This window comes from Carassius carassius, chromosome 2 (assembly GCF_963082965.1).
Source record: "Carassius carassius chromosome 2, fCarCar2.1, whole genome shotgun sequence".
NCBI lineage: Eukaryota > Metazoa > Chordata > Actinopteri > Cypriniformes > Cyprinidae > Carassius > Carassius carassius.
This window is the reverse complement of record NC_081756.1, coordinates 16,045,150-16,062,703: the sequence shown is the minus strand read 5'-3', so window position 1 is coordinate 16,062,703 and position 17,554 is coordinate 16,045,150. Positions and strand designations below refer to the sequence as shown.

Below are 17,554 nucleotides of genomic sequence, written 5' to 3'. Positions count from 1 at the left end.
ACGCTATCACCGTCTCTCGAGTTGTTTAGTTATTATGCATGCATGATGTGGGCTACTTAAAGACATTAAAGCAATTGCAAAATCTTACAATAATTTAGATGTCACACGCTGGTTACTCGAATCGTTAGCTAACCAACTTAAAAGGCTGGCTCGAACAGTATAGCTTGTTGTTGCTGAAAGAAATCTGGATAAAGAAAATTAAGGTAGGCCTTTTTTTTTGGTTGCTGCATACAAATTAAAAGACATCTCACACACTTAAGACGATACTGACCATGAATAGTAGGCTACTCGAAATCCTTATCTCACCCATGGATTCGGATTAACAGGGTCTTAAAAATCTATAAATTAGGATAGAATGTAAAACTGCAAAGGTCACATTAGTTTACATTAGTAAATTATTAGTGTTGTTAACGTTCGATTGATGGCAAGAGTGAGCATCTTAGTATCATCACAATGTTTCTCCGATTTTTTTTTTTTGAATGTTCCCCCGACTGACAGTTGCTGAATAGAAAAAAAACTTAATTAAATGACAAAAAAGTGGTTGTGTTTTACTTGACTGAATCTTTCGTTGCCAAAAACTTTGCTGCAACGTCATATATATATTTTTAACAGCCATTTAGACCGAATACATTATTAACACGTCATTATGGGCTACGTTTTTTTTCCAGGAAGGATTATTACACAATTAGAATGGGGAAAAAACCGTGAAAGCTAAAACATTCGTCATTTAGGAAACATGATACAGTGTTTGCAGTAAGAAAACAAGGGACTGTCAAAATATCATTTAGTTACAAGTTCTGCTCTGGCTCGAATCTAAATCAATAGAGATAGTATAGAAATTTCAATTATTTAAATGCACTAAAACGTCATTAAATCGATGCATCGATGTATGAGGTTAAATGTGATATCAGAACAGAATGATCACCACAAACTTGTTTATAAAGATAAAAACGTCAATTAAATTGAGAAAGTATTTTTAACATAAAAGCAAAACATAAGAGCCCAACAATGAAAACACAAAAGTGACTAATACACAATAAACATATAAACCGAGCTCTGTTGGCAAGATTAAGTTTAATTAAAAAGCATTGCGAATCAACCATTATACTGCTCCCTCCTTGTTGCCCTTCACATTCAAGTAACATATTTCATGTCCTAATGACATTAATGTCATGTGTTAAGTCCCCCCACATATTTCCACCAAACATTTTTTCTTCTTAGCAAAGGTCTGACCTCACCCATTCATTTTATCTAGCTACATAATAACCGAGGAGAAGTCTTGACGTGCGTACTGGTCTATACCGAGGAGATCTGGGCTGCATCTTCAGAAAACGCATTTTTCGTTCCTTTAAGGAAGGAACTTTAAGGGGGCTTTTTAGCTTTTGGTTAGCTATCCGTTTCTGGAAAACATCTGAATCATTTTATAACCAAAGCCAGCTGCTGCACAAGTCTATGCATGCGTGCGTGCGCGTGTGAGTGTATTCGTTTGTATGAGGAAGAGGGAAAGAGTGTTAGAGTATCTGATTGCGTTGCTCTCCAAAAAGGAAAGAAAGAAAGTGGGGGGAACGCTTGGACTTCATTTTCTTCCCGAAACTTTTTTTTTTTTTTTAGGAATGAACGCAGAGACTTGCGTTTCATACTGCGAAATGACATCCATGGATTCATATTATAGCCCATCTGCACCGCAAGGAAGGGATCACCAGGCGAACCCTTTCAGGACTTTCCAGGCGAGTGACACCAAATACAGCCCCGCTTTCCTGACCAGCAAAGGTCAGGCGTACGGGGAAAGATCTGGGAGCCCCTTCCACCAGGAATGCCAGTCATTGGATGCCACTGCTGGGGAAGTCACCTTTAACAAATACCACCTCTTCATGCAGAAGTCCTCCGGCAAAACTCCCCCAGACAGCAGCAAACTCCAGCAAGAAAGCGGACACAACGGAGGACTCATCGCGTGTTATGGTGAGTTTTAAAGGAAGCATTTTTATAACAGTCTTAGCATGCAGAGAGAAGCAACTCAAGATTGTTTTCTTGACATAAATGCAGAACCAGAGTGCAAGAAGACTCTATTACGCGTAGCATTCATCTGCAATGACATTAATGTTTTTATGACTCCGTTAAAACAGGATAATCTGCAAAGCCCTTCAATAAAAAGCTACTATTAGACAATGTTATTTTATGTGAGAGGCAGTTATTCATATTGATAATCACATCAGAGTACCGTCCATCCGTAGGCTAATATTAACAAAGCAAATGCAATGGACTTCACAACTTACTGTAACCGGCTCAGCTATCACAGTAACATGATTAGGAAGATGCATAACCTCCCCGGCTATTACATTTTACCTTTGAAGACCGAATTAAATTAGATCTAACGCGATAATCTATATTACAATACTTAATACTGGATTAGAATCTAACAACTGAATTAACACATCTCAGAAGGCAAACACGACTAATTCTATACGCTTTTACAAGTTGTCGATGGCACACTGAGCGTTTTGAAATTTTCTCTGACATGATTGCAGGCTCGGATCTGTACACCAATATGGAAACCCATCTAGGCTAACAAACCAAGACCAAAACCAATTCTAACAGATATGTAAGCGCGTACTCCTGCACAAAGAAAATGAAAAGGTGTGCTTTATATGGAATTAGCTGTATTCAATAAAAGATTTGAAAATGCCATATAAATTAACTAAAAATTTAGGGTGAAAATCGAAGGCTTTAGACCTAGAACTGAACTAGTATAGGCTAAATCAAAACACTTACTGAATACTGAAAGATGTTGTAGCATCAATAAGAAACTCTGTAGAGTCATTTCATTTTCAATAACTGTATATAAAAAAAAGAAAAAGAAATAAATAAATGTGTGGGTTTCTTTTTAAACACGTTATAGCAATCTGTGGATAAAACCTAGCATGTAAAGGAAGCAGCATTAGATGCACAAGAACTTTTCTCAGGGTTCCCGTCCTTTACCATCTAATGCTATTTAATAATAATAATAATAATAATAATAATAATAATTATTATTATTATTATTATTATTATTATTATAAAAATAATACGAATTAACTTATTATTAATAAAATAAAATAAAATAAAATAAAATAAAATAAAATAAAATAAAATAAAATAAAATAAAATAAAATAAAATAAAATAGGAGGAACACGGAAGCCAAAGAGCTGGTAGTGGTAGCCCATAATGAGGTTGGAAAAATGTTTCAATGTGTCCATAAAAAGTCTTCTGCAAATGTTTGTTTTAGTTAATGCGTTTCTAACAATGCACATATTTTAAACTGACACTAATGTGTTTGAGATGCTGCATTGTTCCCGGTTCATTCCAAAGTAGAAATATACTGCTTATTTCAAAAACACCACCAACAAGATGTCGGTACAGTGAACATTTTTTTTAATGATGCCTCGTTAATATATAATTACAAATACATATCATAACATTATAAACAAAGCTTAAAATAAAAACATGAATCGCCTTTCAAGAGTAAGAAAAATGCATTTTAAGACATCTGCTACAGTCTTAGTATATTATTATTATTTATCATGTAATATAGGCTAACAGAATAATAATTCAGGATACCAGAAAAACACATAACACTGGCAGCAATAAGAAAGGGCATAAAGAATTGCTAACCAAGTTAGTTCCAGGCCTAAGAACTGATCCTCCGAAAAAAACACAGGCTACGAAAATTTCATAGGCCTTAGTTGACAACAAGATTGGAGGAACAGCATTGTAAAAGAGACCTTAAGAACATGAGATTATTGTTAGTGAAAACAAGGGAAGGAGTATTAGTGAAAACAACGAAGAGAGAATAAAAAAATAAAATAAAAAGCAGCAGACGCAGCAGCAACAACACAATAACAACTGGATTATTAGTAACACATTTAGAGATATACTAATTAAGAAATTGTGATCGCATTCACATCTTCATATCGAACAAATACAAACAGCTGCATCTTTCGGCAAAGCGCTGAATAATAAACGGATGACGCTATTTCCCAAACTAATCAAAACCGCTCTGACAGGAAGGAAAAAATAAAATAAAAAACCGAGTTGATTAACAGAACCTCACAAGCGAATGGCAAAATTAGCTAGTTTCATTTTAAGTAAAGATGTTTTAAGAGGAAACACTTTACAATAACATGATGTAATGCTTAACAGACCAGCTGTTGATTTAGATTTATAAAGTCCTATAAAAAGACATTTAAATCTTATATGAAATTAAACGTTATGACATTTCAAAATATATTAATGTACATTACCAACTACCTATTATGCGTTAAGTAATATATTTGCTCATAAATGGGAGTTATTATAAAGTGTTAACGAGCAGTTCCAATCAATCTTCCAGCACATAACAATCAATAATTGATCTGCTCACAAGGTATGATATTGCACGTATATGAAGATGTGTCAGTGGTAGAGATGGATTATAGAAAAATAGAAAACAGGGGGAAAACACTTGTGTGTTTAAAAATGGATGTCTATAACAGATATGCTTGAGATCAGTTTAAAAAAGTGGAGATATTTTTAACAGTATCCTGTTCTGTTTATGACTATTTGTAAATGGCTGCTAGAATCCATGCCTTTGGTTGCATCCTGTAAAGAAAACAGCATGTAAGAGTCTCGGGTCCAAGGATTAGTTTATTTTTCAATAATGCATCACTGATCTAGAGGTTAGTGAACACTGTGTAACTTACTTAAACTGAAAACAAGTTTGTCCATTTCTACACAGATGAATGAGTTTATGACTGTTTTTGTGCTATATTTATGATGTTAATATGTTTGCGATGGACATGTAACTGCTGAATGCTACAACAAACATAACCCTTTTTAAGAGAATATGTTGATCATATAATTAGGTAAACCAATTTTGAAGCATAAAATATAATAATCCATTCTGACGAGGCAGTCCGATACAGATAACTACCTTTCATTAGCAAAATCAAATTACAACATTTTGTCTAATTTGAAAGACCATTAGAATTATCAAATAATAAATCATAATATAATTTTCCGATTTGCAGTTAATTTACAAGAACTTGTTAAAAGTTAATGATTAATTTTGTGTTGAAGAGACATCATTACAGCAACTCAAAAAGAGCAACATACAAAATGTCCTGCTAGAGAAATTTGTTAGGCCAAAATGAAAGTTGCTAAGGCCCTTTTTGTGTGTAGTGATTTTATGAGGTGTGATGCCTAAAGAAAGACAGACAAGAAGTTAAACCATGATACTTACGAGCATGAAGTGTATCTTACAGACTAGACTTGCATTCTCCTGGGCATGATTATTTTGTCAAAGAGGGTATGTGGTTTTCAAAACAAGCTTTTAAGTAACTCCTCCTCTGTGGTCAGCACCAATAACAAAAGAAAACGACCCTGTTAAAAGGATGCCCTTCATCACTTCTTCAGTGAAACCCCAGATTTACCACATGATTGTCAACCTTTAGCTAACAAGAACACTAGAAATGTCCTTACAAAAAACATCACTAATGTAGGTCAGAAGTTCATTGTCAAGGTTCCTGTTAATGAAGACTAAGCCCAAAACAAAAGGGAGTCCGTGACATGTCAAAGGATGATGACTTCATACAACCTTGTAAAACAAATGCCTTGGACAAATACACAACGTGTCACCATCATGGCATTTGCATTTGGCTTTAGATGTTAATGGAAGAGATCAAAAACTTATGGAGATATTAACATTAAACGCATCAATTAAACGTGCACTCATAGCACATATATCGGTTTTATATCATGTCAACAAGGTATTTAAGCAATTCGGTATTATTATAGGTTATGATAGTTAACATTTTTAAGTATTCATGAGCTAAAATATTTGCAGTACAAGAAGTTGGCAGTTTATCAAAACGATGATGCTTGATTGACAGTCTTGTACAACAGGCAACATCATGACTAGTTGGGTTTCAGTTATGGCTTCTTTTTCAGTGTTTGGTTGATACGATGAATAACTATATCAAAGGAAGTAGCTCTGCTGCATTTCTATAATGAACATTCACAAAACAGCAAGACTTTTTTCTTCCCCATTGGAAAACACAATTAAATACTGCATGTAGGGATAACAACAAAAAAATAATAATAATTATTTTTAAAATGTTCTAAAAATGGCCAGGATTTTTTTTTTGAGTGTTCACTTTTTTCAGTCCCCTTTGTCATACAAAAAAAATAAAAGAAAATCATCTAAATTAAAAAAAGAAAAGAAAAAAAAGACATACTGTATATTTTTTACACATGCCAAACAAAGTTCAAACAAACATCAGTTGCTTTTAATTTACAAAACATCTCAGATTACCAAAAGGCTATATTTAATTAATGATAACAATTGTGTGAATTATTACCATGCATTTTATGAATTTACTTCAGTAAGGACTTACAATATCTATAGTGCTGCAATATACAGAATTAACGATAACATAACTATTAACTAAATATCACCACGTAAACCAATAAACTTCAAAATATCACTTACAATGTATTACAGTCATAGCATTTAATAGGAGATGAGGCCATCAGCCTACTTTTGTGGCTTTAGTCCGTTTCAACAAAGAATAAGCACACTGGGCCATAAAGTCAAAGAGTTTCTGCACAACCTGAGAAAAAAAAGCAAATTCCCATAGTCTGTTGATCTAAGGAGAGGTGACAAGGAGTTGGGATCATTTTACCAGTTAGCTGAAAATTTGGCTTTACAGTTTACATTAACCTCAGTGCGCTTGCCTGAATGTGGCACACCAGCAGTACGCTTCAAAGACAAGACCTCTATTTAAACAGCATAATCAAACCCCAGTAGATTATGTAATGGCTCCTCAACTACTAGTGAATGGCTGAGCATTTGAGGCCCAAGCAAATATTTGAAATTTGTTGCTTTAATTCTTAAACATTGATTTGGAACTTATTTAGAACATGAAATGTAACTACACTTAATTATTATATTTCTTGTAGGGATAGTTCACAAAAAGATGAAAATGTTTGTCACTTACACAACAATGTTGTACAAATCGTGCTACAATTAACAGTGGGCTCCACTGACTTTAATTGTACAAACATTCAGAAAATTTGGTTTTCCACAGAAGTCAGTCAATCATGAGTTTAAAATGCTGTAAGGGTAAATTATCTTAAATTGCTAAACAAACAAAATGGTACAAAATAACAAAACATTTAAAGAGAGAGCAGTAAAAGGCAGAGGGTTGCAACATGTTTAAAGTGATTTAATTCTGTAACCCTTGCACCAGAGAAATACTCACTAAAATCTGTGCTATATTTGTGCCCAATGATGTTCCAAAAGAAAAGCCACAGCTGAAATCACCAAAATACTGCACTTACACAGAGTACTTTACCTCCCTATATTTTTCAGAAAACCACCAAATCTGATCTCTCCGTAATCATAATTGCTGGAAAGGCAGCAACCTAACCAACTGGTGTTAGTAAAACCAGCAAAGACACCCTGTGTTTTCTTTTGACAGTGCGTATGGATTCAAACTGCATTTAATAAACTCATTCTCAGGTTTTAGCAGTCTTGAGTTCAAATACCAAGAGAGCCCAACGAGCTGTGATTTATCGCAAGAAGCAGCTTAAAGGAAATGCTGTGTTATCTTGCCCAGCATGTGCTCTTTGCTGCAGCCTGCTGGGATAAATCGTCCTGTAGGACTAGTGGTGTGTTTAGACTTCTCTGCGGACACCGATCAGATTCTCACTATACAGACTTTTTTCTCTCCCTTTGAAGCAACTACCATCTCATGCATTATTTTGGATAGAGTCACACAGTTCACTCTGAAGTCCGAATCAAACAAGAATGAGAGGTGACCCCTAAAACATAAAGCAAGTCACAGGAAGAGAAAGTCCCTGTGAGTTGCTGTTGACACATCTGTCTTTGAGTATGTGATTTGCTCTGGTTTTGCAAATGGATGCGTGTGCAGACATTTACTAATGAGGCTCCATCTCTACTAATATCTTGTGGTGTCACGCTCACAATCACCAATAAAAATAAAAACATTCGTTCACTGTTTCCATATGCTACCAGCCGGAGCCACTCTTCATATCACAACCTATCAATCTCTCCATGCCGTGTCCGTTTGTAAGAGCCTGAAATAATTAGATAGCGGAAGGGAAGTTCAGACTGCTGGGCTGGCTTCAGAGCACAAAGCTGCCTATTACAATTCAATCCATATTTTAAGCACCGAATACAAACCTAATTACAGATAAAAATAAAAGCTTAGATGAGCAAACAGTCTTCTCCAATTTCCTTTACAATCTGCTTTCAGTCATAACAGAGATGAAATCCAGCCCAACAATGTCTTATTTATACGTTTTAATTTTTTTTTTTTATTTCTTCAGAGGCTTTGGCGTATTTCACTATTAACCCTTCACAGAGACCCCAGGTAGCCCAATTTACAGTGTTTCTTTTATTTGCCTGCTGTTGACCCTAACAATCAGATTCTGTAAAAAAGCATAGAGGATGCCCTGCCGCTTTACAGCTAGTTAAATTACACTTTGATGTGTTCCCCCGTTTTCAGCTGGTACTAAATGACTGCCCCTTGTAAAGATCTGACCCTTGCTAACTCATGAGGTCGAGCACCGACATCCTATAGAGGCAGGAACCACTGGCGTCTCTCACTGGAGGCAAGGCACCTTTTTAGTGCGAGTGGGTCTGGAACCACTGTGTGAGCCATTCATGCATATCTTATGAAAATATATAGTGGTGCCCTTTTCTCATGATTTATAGGATGTATCAAATAGCGACCCATTTGAAGTTATTTTACTCTAGAATCACAGGTAAAAGTAGATGCTGTAAAATATGTTTACAAGCTCCATTCTTGCTACGCATACGACTGTGTATCTACTCAAGTTAAAAAGCCAGTTAGTCTTTTTGCTGAACCTCACCGTCTCCTAACCTAGAGCTGAACTTCTTGTCCTGCCCTGGCAACTTCTGAGGTGAAAAAAGCCTTCCACGTTGGAATAGCACTGCTTTAATGCTTATTGGCAAATTCAGTGAGGCATTAACATAAGAAATTAGATTAGATGTCATATCTGTCTTACCTCATTGTATTGGAAAAGTAAAGGACTTCACACATCCCTCACTCTGTAAGGAAGCAGAAAAACGGATGTGCAGTCTTGGAATCAGTGTTATAAAAGCTGGCGAACAGATAATTAAATGGAAAACACACAAAAACAATTGTATCTCCACATGGAAAATGCAATTATAAATAGAAAAAACTGTCACCTGAAGAGAAATAAAATCCCACACTGCCAAAGCTTTACCCCACTACGTTTATTCTGCAATGACAAATTGTTTAAAAGGCATTTATAATGAAAAAAAAAAATATATATATATATATATATATATATATATATAATTATATTTCAATTAAATTCTGGTCTTTTGAGCGTGTTGTTCAAAGAATTACGAAAAAAAACATCACTGTTTAAAAAAAGAAAAAAAAGAAAAAAGAAACAACTGTTTTTAACACTGATAATAAAAAGAAATGCTTCTTGACACCAATACAAAACCAGCATATTAAAATGATGTCTGAAGGATCATGTGAGACTAAAGACGGGAGTAATGGTTGCCCAAAAGTTAGCTTTGTCATTCTAGGAATAAATTAATGTTTAAAATATATTAAAATAGAAAACAGTTATTTTAAAATGTAATAATATAAATCACAATATTACGGTTTATAGTGTATTTTTGCTATCCTTCTTAAAACACTTGGTCTTTGTTCAAAAACATATAAACAAACAAACAACTAAAATTCATATGGACTCCAAACCTCCCAGACTCTCAGACATTCAAAAACATCATTACAAATGTAAAATATGTCGTGTACAATCAGAACAATCTGTGGTCAATAGCAATGGATACATACTGGTATACACAAACATCTACATACAAAAAAGATCTACAAAAGATTGAACTAGCAAACTAGTTTAAAATTAGCCTCTAGCTATGCCTGTATATAAAAAATAAATAAATAAATAAACCTGAATAGATTTCGTTGTTCTGATTTTATGCTATTGCAGGCAGTGCCAGAAAGTCAGTTTGGACAATATTCAAAACACTTTATTTCTTCAGTGCTGCTAAAATAATGTTCTCATTTGCATTCACTGGAAAATGTAGGAGAGTCGTCTGTTGTCATCTGTGAAAAACATTTTTCCTAAAGCCAAATATGATATCATGAGTCTTCTGTGTGACAGCACCACGAACAGGGTTAAACAGCAGGACCAAGTTCAGCTCTGCACTTTTGTTGCAATCTTCATCGGCCACCCCCCTCAGAGCTCCTGTTGAAAACTTTTCTACTCTGACAGAAACATTTTACCGTGAGATTTCTTGTCTGGAAGGCAGGTCGTGTTACTCACCCATATGGTGGAGCTACAGGGGCAGCCAAGTCTCTGTTCACCTTGAGCAGCAGAGAGCCTGGGGTGAACCCTTGGTGGACTACGAAACTGTCACAATACTCTAGGGCTGCCAAAAGCCTTCAGTGACACAGAGTATAAATAAAAGCCTTTGATCGCTAGACCCTGATTTCAAACAGGCTGTCAGCTTTTCAATGTGGGGACAAGAGGCATGAGGCATATGAAGGGACAAGCTAAAAATATTTATGTTTGAGTAAATATGCTGCTCCCACTTGCTTAACAAGATGTGTCAGTTCTGGGCAAGAGGCAATGTGGGAGCCATTATACCCCCAGGCCTGCTCCGTGTCTGTCTGGAGAAGGCAAAATAGGGAGACAACCAAAAGGAAGCATATACAACCTGCTATGTGGTCAAGAGTTAAAGCCAGTATAGTTAACCCAAAAATGAAAATTCATTTACTCACTCTTATGTTGATCCAAAACTGTATGAGTTTTTCTTCTGGGCCACATAAAGGTACATATTTTGAGAAATGTCCAAAAGGTTTTGGTTCCCAAAGTTCTTCAGAATCTCTTTTGTGTTTCACAGAATAAAGTCAGACAGGTTTGGATGAACTGTCCCTTTAAGAGAGAGATTCAACTGAAAGTTAATGTCATAAAAAGCTGTTTCCATTTTATGGAGTATGTTATATATCAAGATAATGTTTTTTTCCCCTAGGCAGAGTCAATTTTCAAATCATTGACACCACACAAGATTAACAAAGCCACAAACATTAGTTGTCTTGATCACAGTTCATATGGTTACTGGCAAACGAAAGAGTAGAACTTAGAGCAGTGAAAGGATGGTTTTGCCAACATGTTCTAGTTGCACACATTACCAGGGCCAGAAAAACCACATGGAAATTTGGCCATGTGGGTGGGGCAACATGTTTAGAGCCGTACAAATATTTAGTGGGAGAGGTAAATGAGTGAAAAAGGATTTTAAAAATTATACCTTCAGCTTGGCGGTACCTTCAAGGCTACATGCTTGTGACTATTCTGTCACCATTTTCTGTTGTTCGAAACCAGTATGATTTAAGTTTTTTGTAGAACACAAAAGAAGATATTTTGAAGAATGTTTAAGCCCATACAATGAAAGTCAATAGGGTCCAAAACAACTTTAAAGCTTGTTGACTTTCATTTAATTTTAAAATTCTTTCTCCTGTAGAAAAATAAAATTAAATAAGTAATACAGATTTGGAACGGCATGAGGAAGAGTAAGAGATGAATTTTTTTTACATTTTAAGGCGAACAATCCCCTAAATGGTCATACCTTAAGGTACTAATATGACCATTACGAAAGCGTACTTTTAAGGGTTGACCTTTTTTCTCACAGACTGTGTAGCAGTGTGTCCAGGGGCACCACGATACCTTTTTCCAGCCCTGTGCATTACCCAAAATGGCTCTATGAGGACGCTCTACAGTGCTGAGGAAACCGTGTTGAAACCACAGCATTTACCCATCTGCCCCTCAATTTAAACCTGAGAAGGTTTTAATGAAGTCTCACATTAGAAAATGAACACATCTCAACAGTGCATCACCTAAAATAACTTTCCATCAATGAATGCAGAGCTAAAGTAAAACATAAAGCTCAGGGTCGCCACTGGATCACATCAGTGGAAATGTTCCCAAAGGAACACTAATCCAGCTTTACACCATATACCTCCTTGCAGCCAAGTAAGTGAAACCGAGTGAGAGAGACGAAAGTCTGCCAATACAGCCATTAATTTTGTGAGCGTCATAGCTCTTCCGCAGAGCACAGACAGGTAATGAGCACTGAGAGAGAGCTGTAGAAATGACCTAATTTACTGGAATCCTCACATTCATTGATCTGACTAAATTTATGACCGACATGCTGACTGGGGTTTCACAGCTGAGCTGCTGTGTTTCCAGTGGCCTGACGCAGAAAATTACCACTCTAGAGTCTTGTCGCTGGGCTAGTGAGGCCTCATTATGAGCCAATCTCCTTTTTGTACCCTTGCCACAGACCGTATGTACGTCTGAGGCTGCGCTCATCAAACCGGGCTGCAATCTTTGAATTGTGACTGGACGGGAAACTTGTAATTTTCTATCAGTCTGCAATTAAAGTCATGATGTCTGTTTCACATGAGCAGCTGATTTATGAGTTGAGACTGGCTGCCATTACTGCTGTTTGTCTGACATCAAGCCATGGACTCTCTCATACATTCACTACAGACCCAGTTATGGAATCATATAAATATTGTGATTGAAGAACTATGAAGGACAACACTACATTGCCTTGCCCAATATTACACAGGTAATGCTTAGATAAAACATAACAGGGTTGTATAATTTGTTAACATAATTTGGTGCATTGCAGGCATAATGGACAATATCAATTTTTATTTTACGACACCCATATTTTATAAGTATAACTTACATATTTTTGTTAAAATAGATTACAACCTGGAATCACACCAGATTTTAATTATTAATATTAACTGAATATGAATTTAGTTAATTATAATATATAGATATATTAGTTAATATATCTTGTCATGACAAAACTTGATCTAACAGGCTATATCCATATAAATGAGTTTATAAAATAATAGTATGATATAATATGATAAGAAAATATAATATGGGTTTGAAATTAACTCACTCACCAATTACAAAATTTTTGTTACTGGCCATTTATAACATCTACCAGCCACAAAACAAACACACACACACACACACACACACACACACACACACACACACACACACACACAACCACCCACCCCAAATAACTCAGATTAACTGTCACAGGGGTCCGGGTCTGAGGACTTTTGTGTCCATTCTTTTTTTTTTTTTGTAACCCAGAAATGAAAAATGGAAAATAAATATAATAAGCAGGCACAAACTAATTTTCATTATTCAAAATTCGCATTTCATTTAATATCTTAGAAATTATATAAAGCTTGTTTTTTAATATACAGTACAGACCAAAAGTTTGGACACACCTTCTCATTCAAAGAGTTGTCTATTTTCATAACTATGAAAATTGTAGATTTACACTGAAGGCATCAAAACTATGAATTAACACGTGGAATTATATATGGAATTATATACATAACAAAAAAGTGTGAAACAACTGAAAATATGTCATATTCTGGGTTCTTCAAAGTAGCCAAGTAGCCAAGAGGTAGTCACCCGAAATGGAATTCCAACAATCTTGAAGGAGTTCCCCGAGAGATGCTTAGCACTTGTTGGCCCTTTTGCCTTCTGTCTGCGGTCCAGCTCACCCCTAAACCATCTCGATTGGGTTCAGGTCCGGTGACTGTGGAGGCCAGGTCATCTGGCGCAGCACCCCATCACTCTCCTTCTTGGTCAAATAGCCCTTGATGCCTTCAGTGTGACTCTACAATTTTCATAGTCATGAAAATCCAAACAGTCCAAACTTTTGGTCTGTACTGTATATAAATGCTAAATTTAATTTCTAGCTTTTTTAGCATCTCTATACAGATGCTATAAGCGACCTCTGGCACTACTGAAGTGGCTACCAGTAAACTATTGCTTTATTAAAACCTTTGGCTTCCCTATTTTTATGATATTGATAATTTTCTCTTGCCTAAAAACATGCATGAAATTCTCATTTAATATTTCTTTACAATTAACTGTATTCAGGTAGAAATAGGGTATTGGCGAATCAAATTTTCCAAACACTATTTGTGTTTGAACTCTGGAGAGCTTGGAACTTTTCTATTTTCAACGTGTTTTTGTAGCACTAATCAATGTAGCCAATCACATTTTTTTGTTGATTCCCTGAATGCAATGGCCAAATGTTTTAAGTTAGGATCCACTCCACACCACAGATTTGTTCAGTGCTGCACACTTGAGAGTCTCTCAACATAAACAAAGTGTAGCATGATGTAAATAAGAGATTTATTGTGCAGTGTAGAGCTTCGTTGATTATAAAAGAACTTTGTGAGATCGTGATAAACTGAAATGAGAGATAGCTTATTAATTATTAAAAAGGGAGCGCTCTTTGTGCACTTTCTTGGCTAATCCATTCAGAAGCTTTGTTTTTTAATGATGCTAACAGGACCAGTGACTGCGGCATACGTCTATCAGTATGTCACTATCAATGAACAGGGCAAAAATGTGTCAAAATAGCATACATTAAAGGGTTAGTTCACCCAATAATCAAAATTATGTAATTAATAACTCAATTAAATGAATTACTATAGAAAAATAAATCAAGTAAATGAATTACTCAGAGATGAACTCAGAGAGAGTGTCAGCCACATTAAACAAGTTAACAGCTTAAGTCATTTGTGGATTAATGCTTATTGGAGACGCGAACCGTTTAAAACAATTCAGTTCGATTTGGTGAACTGGTTCAAAAAGATCCGGTTACATCAAATGATTCGTTTGTGAACCGGAAATCACAAACTGCTTTGTTTTGAACTCTCTCACAACAGACACGGAAGAGAAGACAATGCTGAATAAAGTCTTAGTTTTTGCTATTTTTGGACCAAAATGTATTTTCGATGCTTCAAAAAATTCTAACTGACCCTCTGATGTCACATGGAATACTTTGATGATGTTTTTCTTACCTTTCTGGACATGAACAGTCAAGGGCGTGCACACAGTTTCAATGGAGGAACTGAGAGCTCTCGGACTAAATCTAAAATATCTTAAACTGTGTTCTGAAGATAAATGGAGGTCTTACTGGTTTGGAACGACATGAGGGTTATTAATTACATAATATTGATTATTGGGTGAACTAACCCTTTAAGGTTAGAGAACCCTCACTGATTTAGAAGCACCATCAGTGATTTGATTCTGGAACAAAATTTTGATTCTGAACAAAATTATATTCCAATATATAATTGTATGATGATAAGTTCCCAAAATTCTTCAATTTCTATTTTAAAATCATATTTGTATTTGGTCTCTGCATTGTTCCAGAGATGGCTATAGTTCTCAACTAAACTGGGGTGTGTTTCCCAAAAGCATCGTTAGCCAACAATAGTTACAAGTTCCATTTAACTCTATTGTTAACAACGGAACTTGCAACCATAGTTGTTTTTAGGAAACACACCCCTGAATGTGCGGGAGAAACACTTCTAATTTTGCCTAAGAAAACTTGTATTAATTTGTGCATTTTTGTTTTGTTTATTTAGTTGCAAAAAGGTATAAATAAAAATCTGAAAAGAATTCTTTTGGGCAGCATTTTGTTTGTGGCAGCTAAAAAAATAAATTTTTAATTTAGGTTTTTAGCATAACATTTAAAAATAGGTTACAACTTACTGTTATTTTTTATTTTTTCGTCATGGTTAAAAAAATGAATGAATGCAAAAGTACACAGACCATCACAGCTTTATATATAAATATATTTAGAAATCTGAATTTCATATTATTCAAATGAAATCCTTTCATCCTGCCATATCCTTCCTTCCTCTTTCCTCTTGGTTGGTTCAAAGTGTATGAAATCAGGAGAGTTCAGCTTGACAGTAAGATCACAGTGTCTGAGTCTCTAATCATTTTTTTCGACTCTTCACTATTGCTTAAATGCAAAGGAAACCACTGCGCTGTTATTTGTTGTGTAATGACGGGTATGTTCAAGCTAATTAATTTCAAACCCAGGATGTGATATGATATATGCACCCTCAAGTACCCATAATAAATAAAATTTAATTAAAACAATTAAAAACAAAATGTTTTGGTGATCTAATGGCAAGTCCAGCAGAATTGCTTTCCTCACACTACTTTAGTAAGTAATAACCCTTCTGTCTCTTTTTCTGTCTACAGGTAAAGAGAGCACAGGGCTGACAGATTCTGAGTTGCCCCAAAACAGTGATCCTGCAGGGATGGATGGCAGCTACCTCAGTGTAAAGGAGTCAGGAGTGAAAAGCCCTCAGCAGTCAAACTCAGAATTGGCTTCTCCATTGGACAAGGCTGAGGGAGAGAGCAACAAGGGCAAGAAAAGACGCAACCGTACCACCTTCACAAGCTATCAGCTAGAGGAGCTGGAGAAAGTCTTTCAGAAAACACACTATCCCGATGTCTACGCCCGGGAACAACTCGCACTGAGGACTGACTTGACAGAAGCTCGAGTACAGGTGTGAACGCCCCTTAACTCCACATATCCACTACCAAATCAAATCCTGTGTTTTAAATAATCTTTAACGTTGAGCCTAGATGAACATGAGTCTTCAGTTGAGTTTTTTGTAGTCCAAAATGAGGGAGGATCTTGCAAAGAGATATTGGACTCAGCGCCATGATTATAAAATATAAATAGAGAATGCAGAGCAATAGTGGAAAGGTTGGTCATCACAAGAGATAATAAAAAGAAAAAAGGGCTTACAGATTAGACATGTCCAGAGTCTGGCTTTATCTCAAACCTCTACCTTAACCTCGGAGCCCAGCTGCATTAAACTCAGCCTAGCTCTGGAAAACCAGAACCTTTATGTGACCCAACCCAACACCCACTCCTACATTTGCAAATAATCCCTGCAACACCACTGCAGCATTCCTGCACCAACAGACAGACCGGGAGATCCCTTTACCCCACCCCAAATGTGCGCTTTACTTAGAAGCCCTGGATTTACACTGTTTTTCTTTCATTAATGTCCCACTCAAGAAAGAATGTGTCCCTCCCTGCTCTCAAGGTTAGGTGATCGAACCTGGCCTGAAGCTCCTTCATGTGGTGAGGGTTGCTTATGACCTACATACGTGCAAACAACTTTGACTATAACTGAAGAATGAAGGGAAACATCCAAGGAACAATGGTGGCTCAGGGACAATGAAAATAGTCAAATCTTTTTGGAACTTTAAAATGCAGCCTTTCCTTATCTACTCTCGGACAGCACAGAAAAAAAAAAATTAACTACACATAACTCTAATGTTAGCCACAGCTTTTGTTTTTGTACAGCAACATGAAATTAAATTAAAATTAATTATTCCTTTGGCAAAAAAGCAAGCTTTGTTAAGAGTCTGGTTTGCTGAACTTACCCCCCTTCTTCTGCCCCCATCATTTCCTGTTGCTTCTTTATTCTCATGTATTACTGAAGTCAAATAATAATAATTATTATTATTAAAAAACTAAAATGTACTTGCATATAAACAGACTTACAACTAAGTAGCATTGTAAATTGCTAGTGTACTATACTAAAAACACAAATTGGC

General features: G+C 35.8%; 1 protein-coding gene across 1 annotated transcript in view; it reads left to right on the top strand.

Moving 5' to 3' along the window:
- Positions 1 to 1,000: 1,000 nt before the first annotated feature.
- LOC132104375 (homeobox protein aristaless-like 4) overlaps positions 1,001 to 17,554 on the top strand; it is a 21,264-nt gene continuing 4,710 nt past the window's right edge. The window contains exons 1-2 of the mRNA XM_059509810.1: positions 1,001 to 1,959; positions 16,178 to 16,488. Coding sequence (XP_059365793.1) covers positions 1,491 to 1,959; positions 16,178 to 16,488 — 780 coding nt within the window. The 5' untranslated portion in view covers positions 1,001 to 1,490. The remainder of the gene's footprint in view (positions 1,960 to 16,177; positions 16,489 to 17,554) is intronic.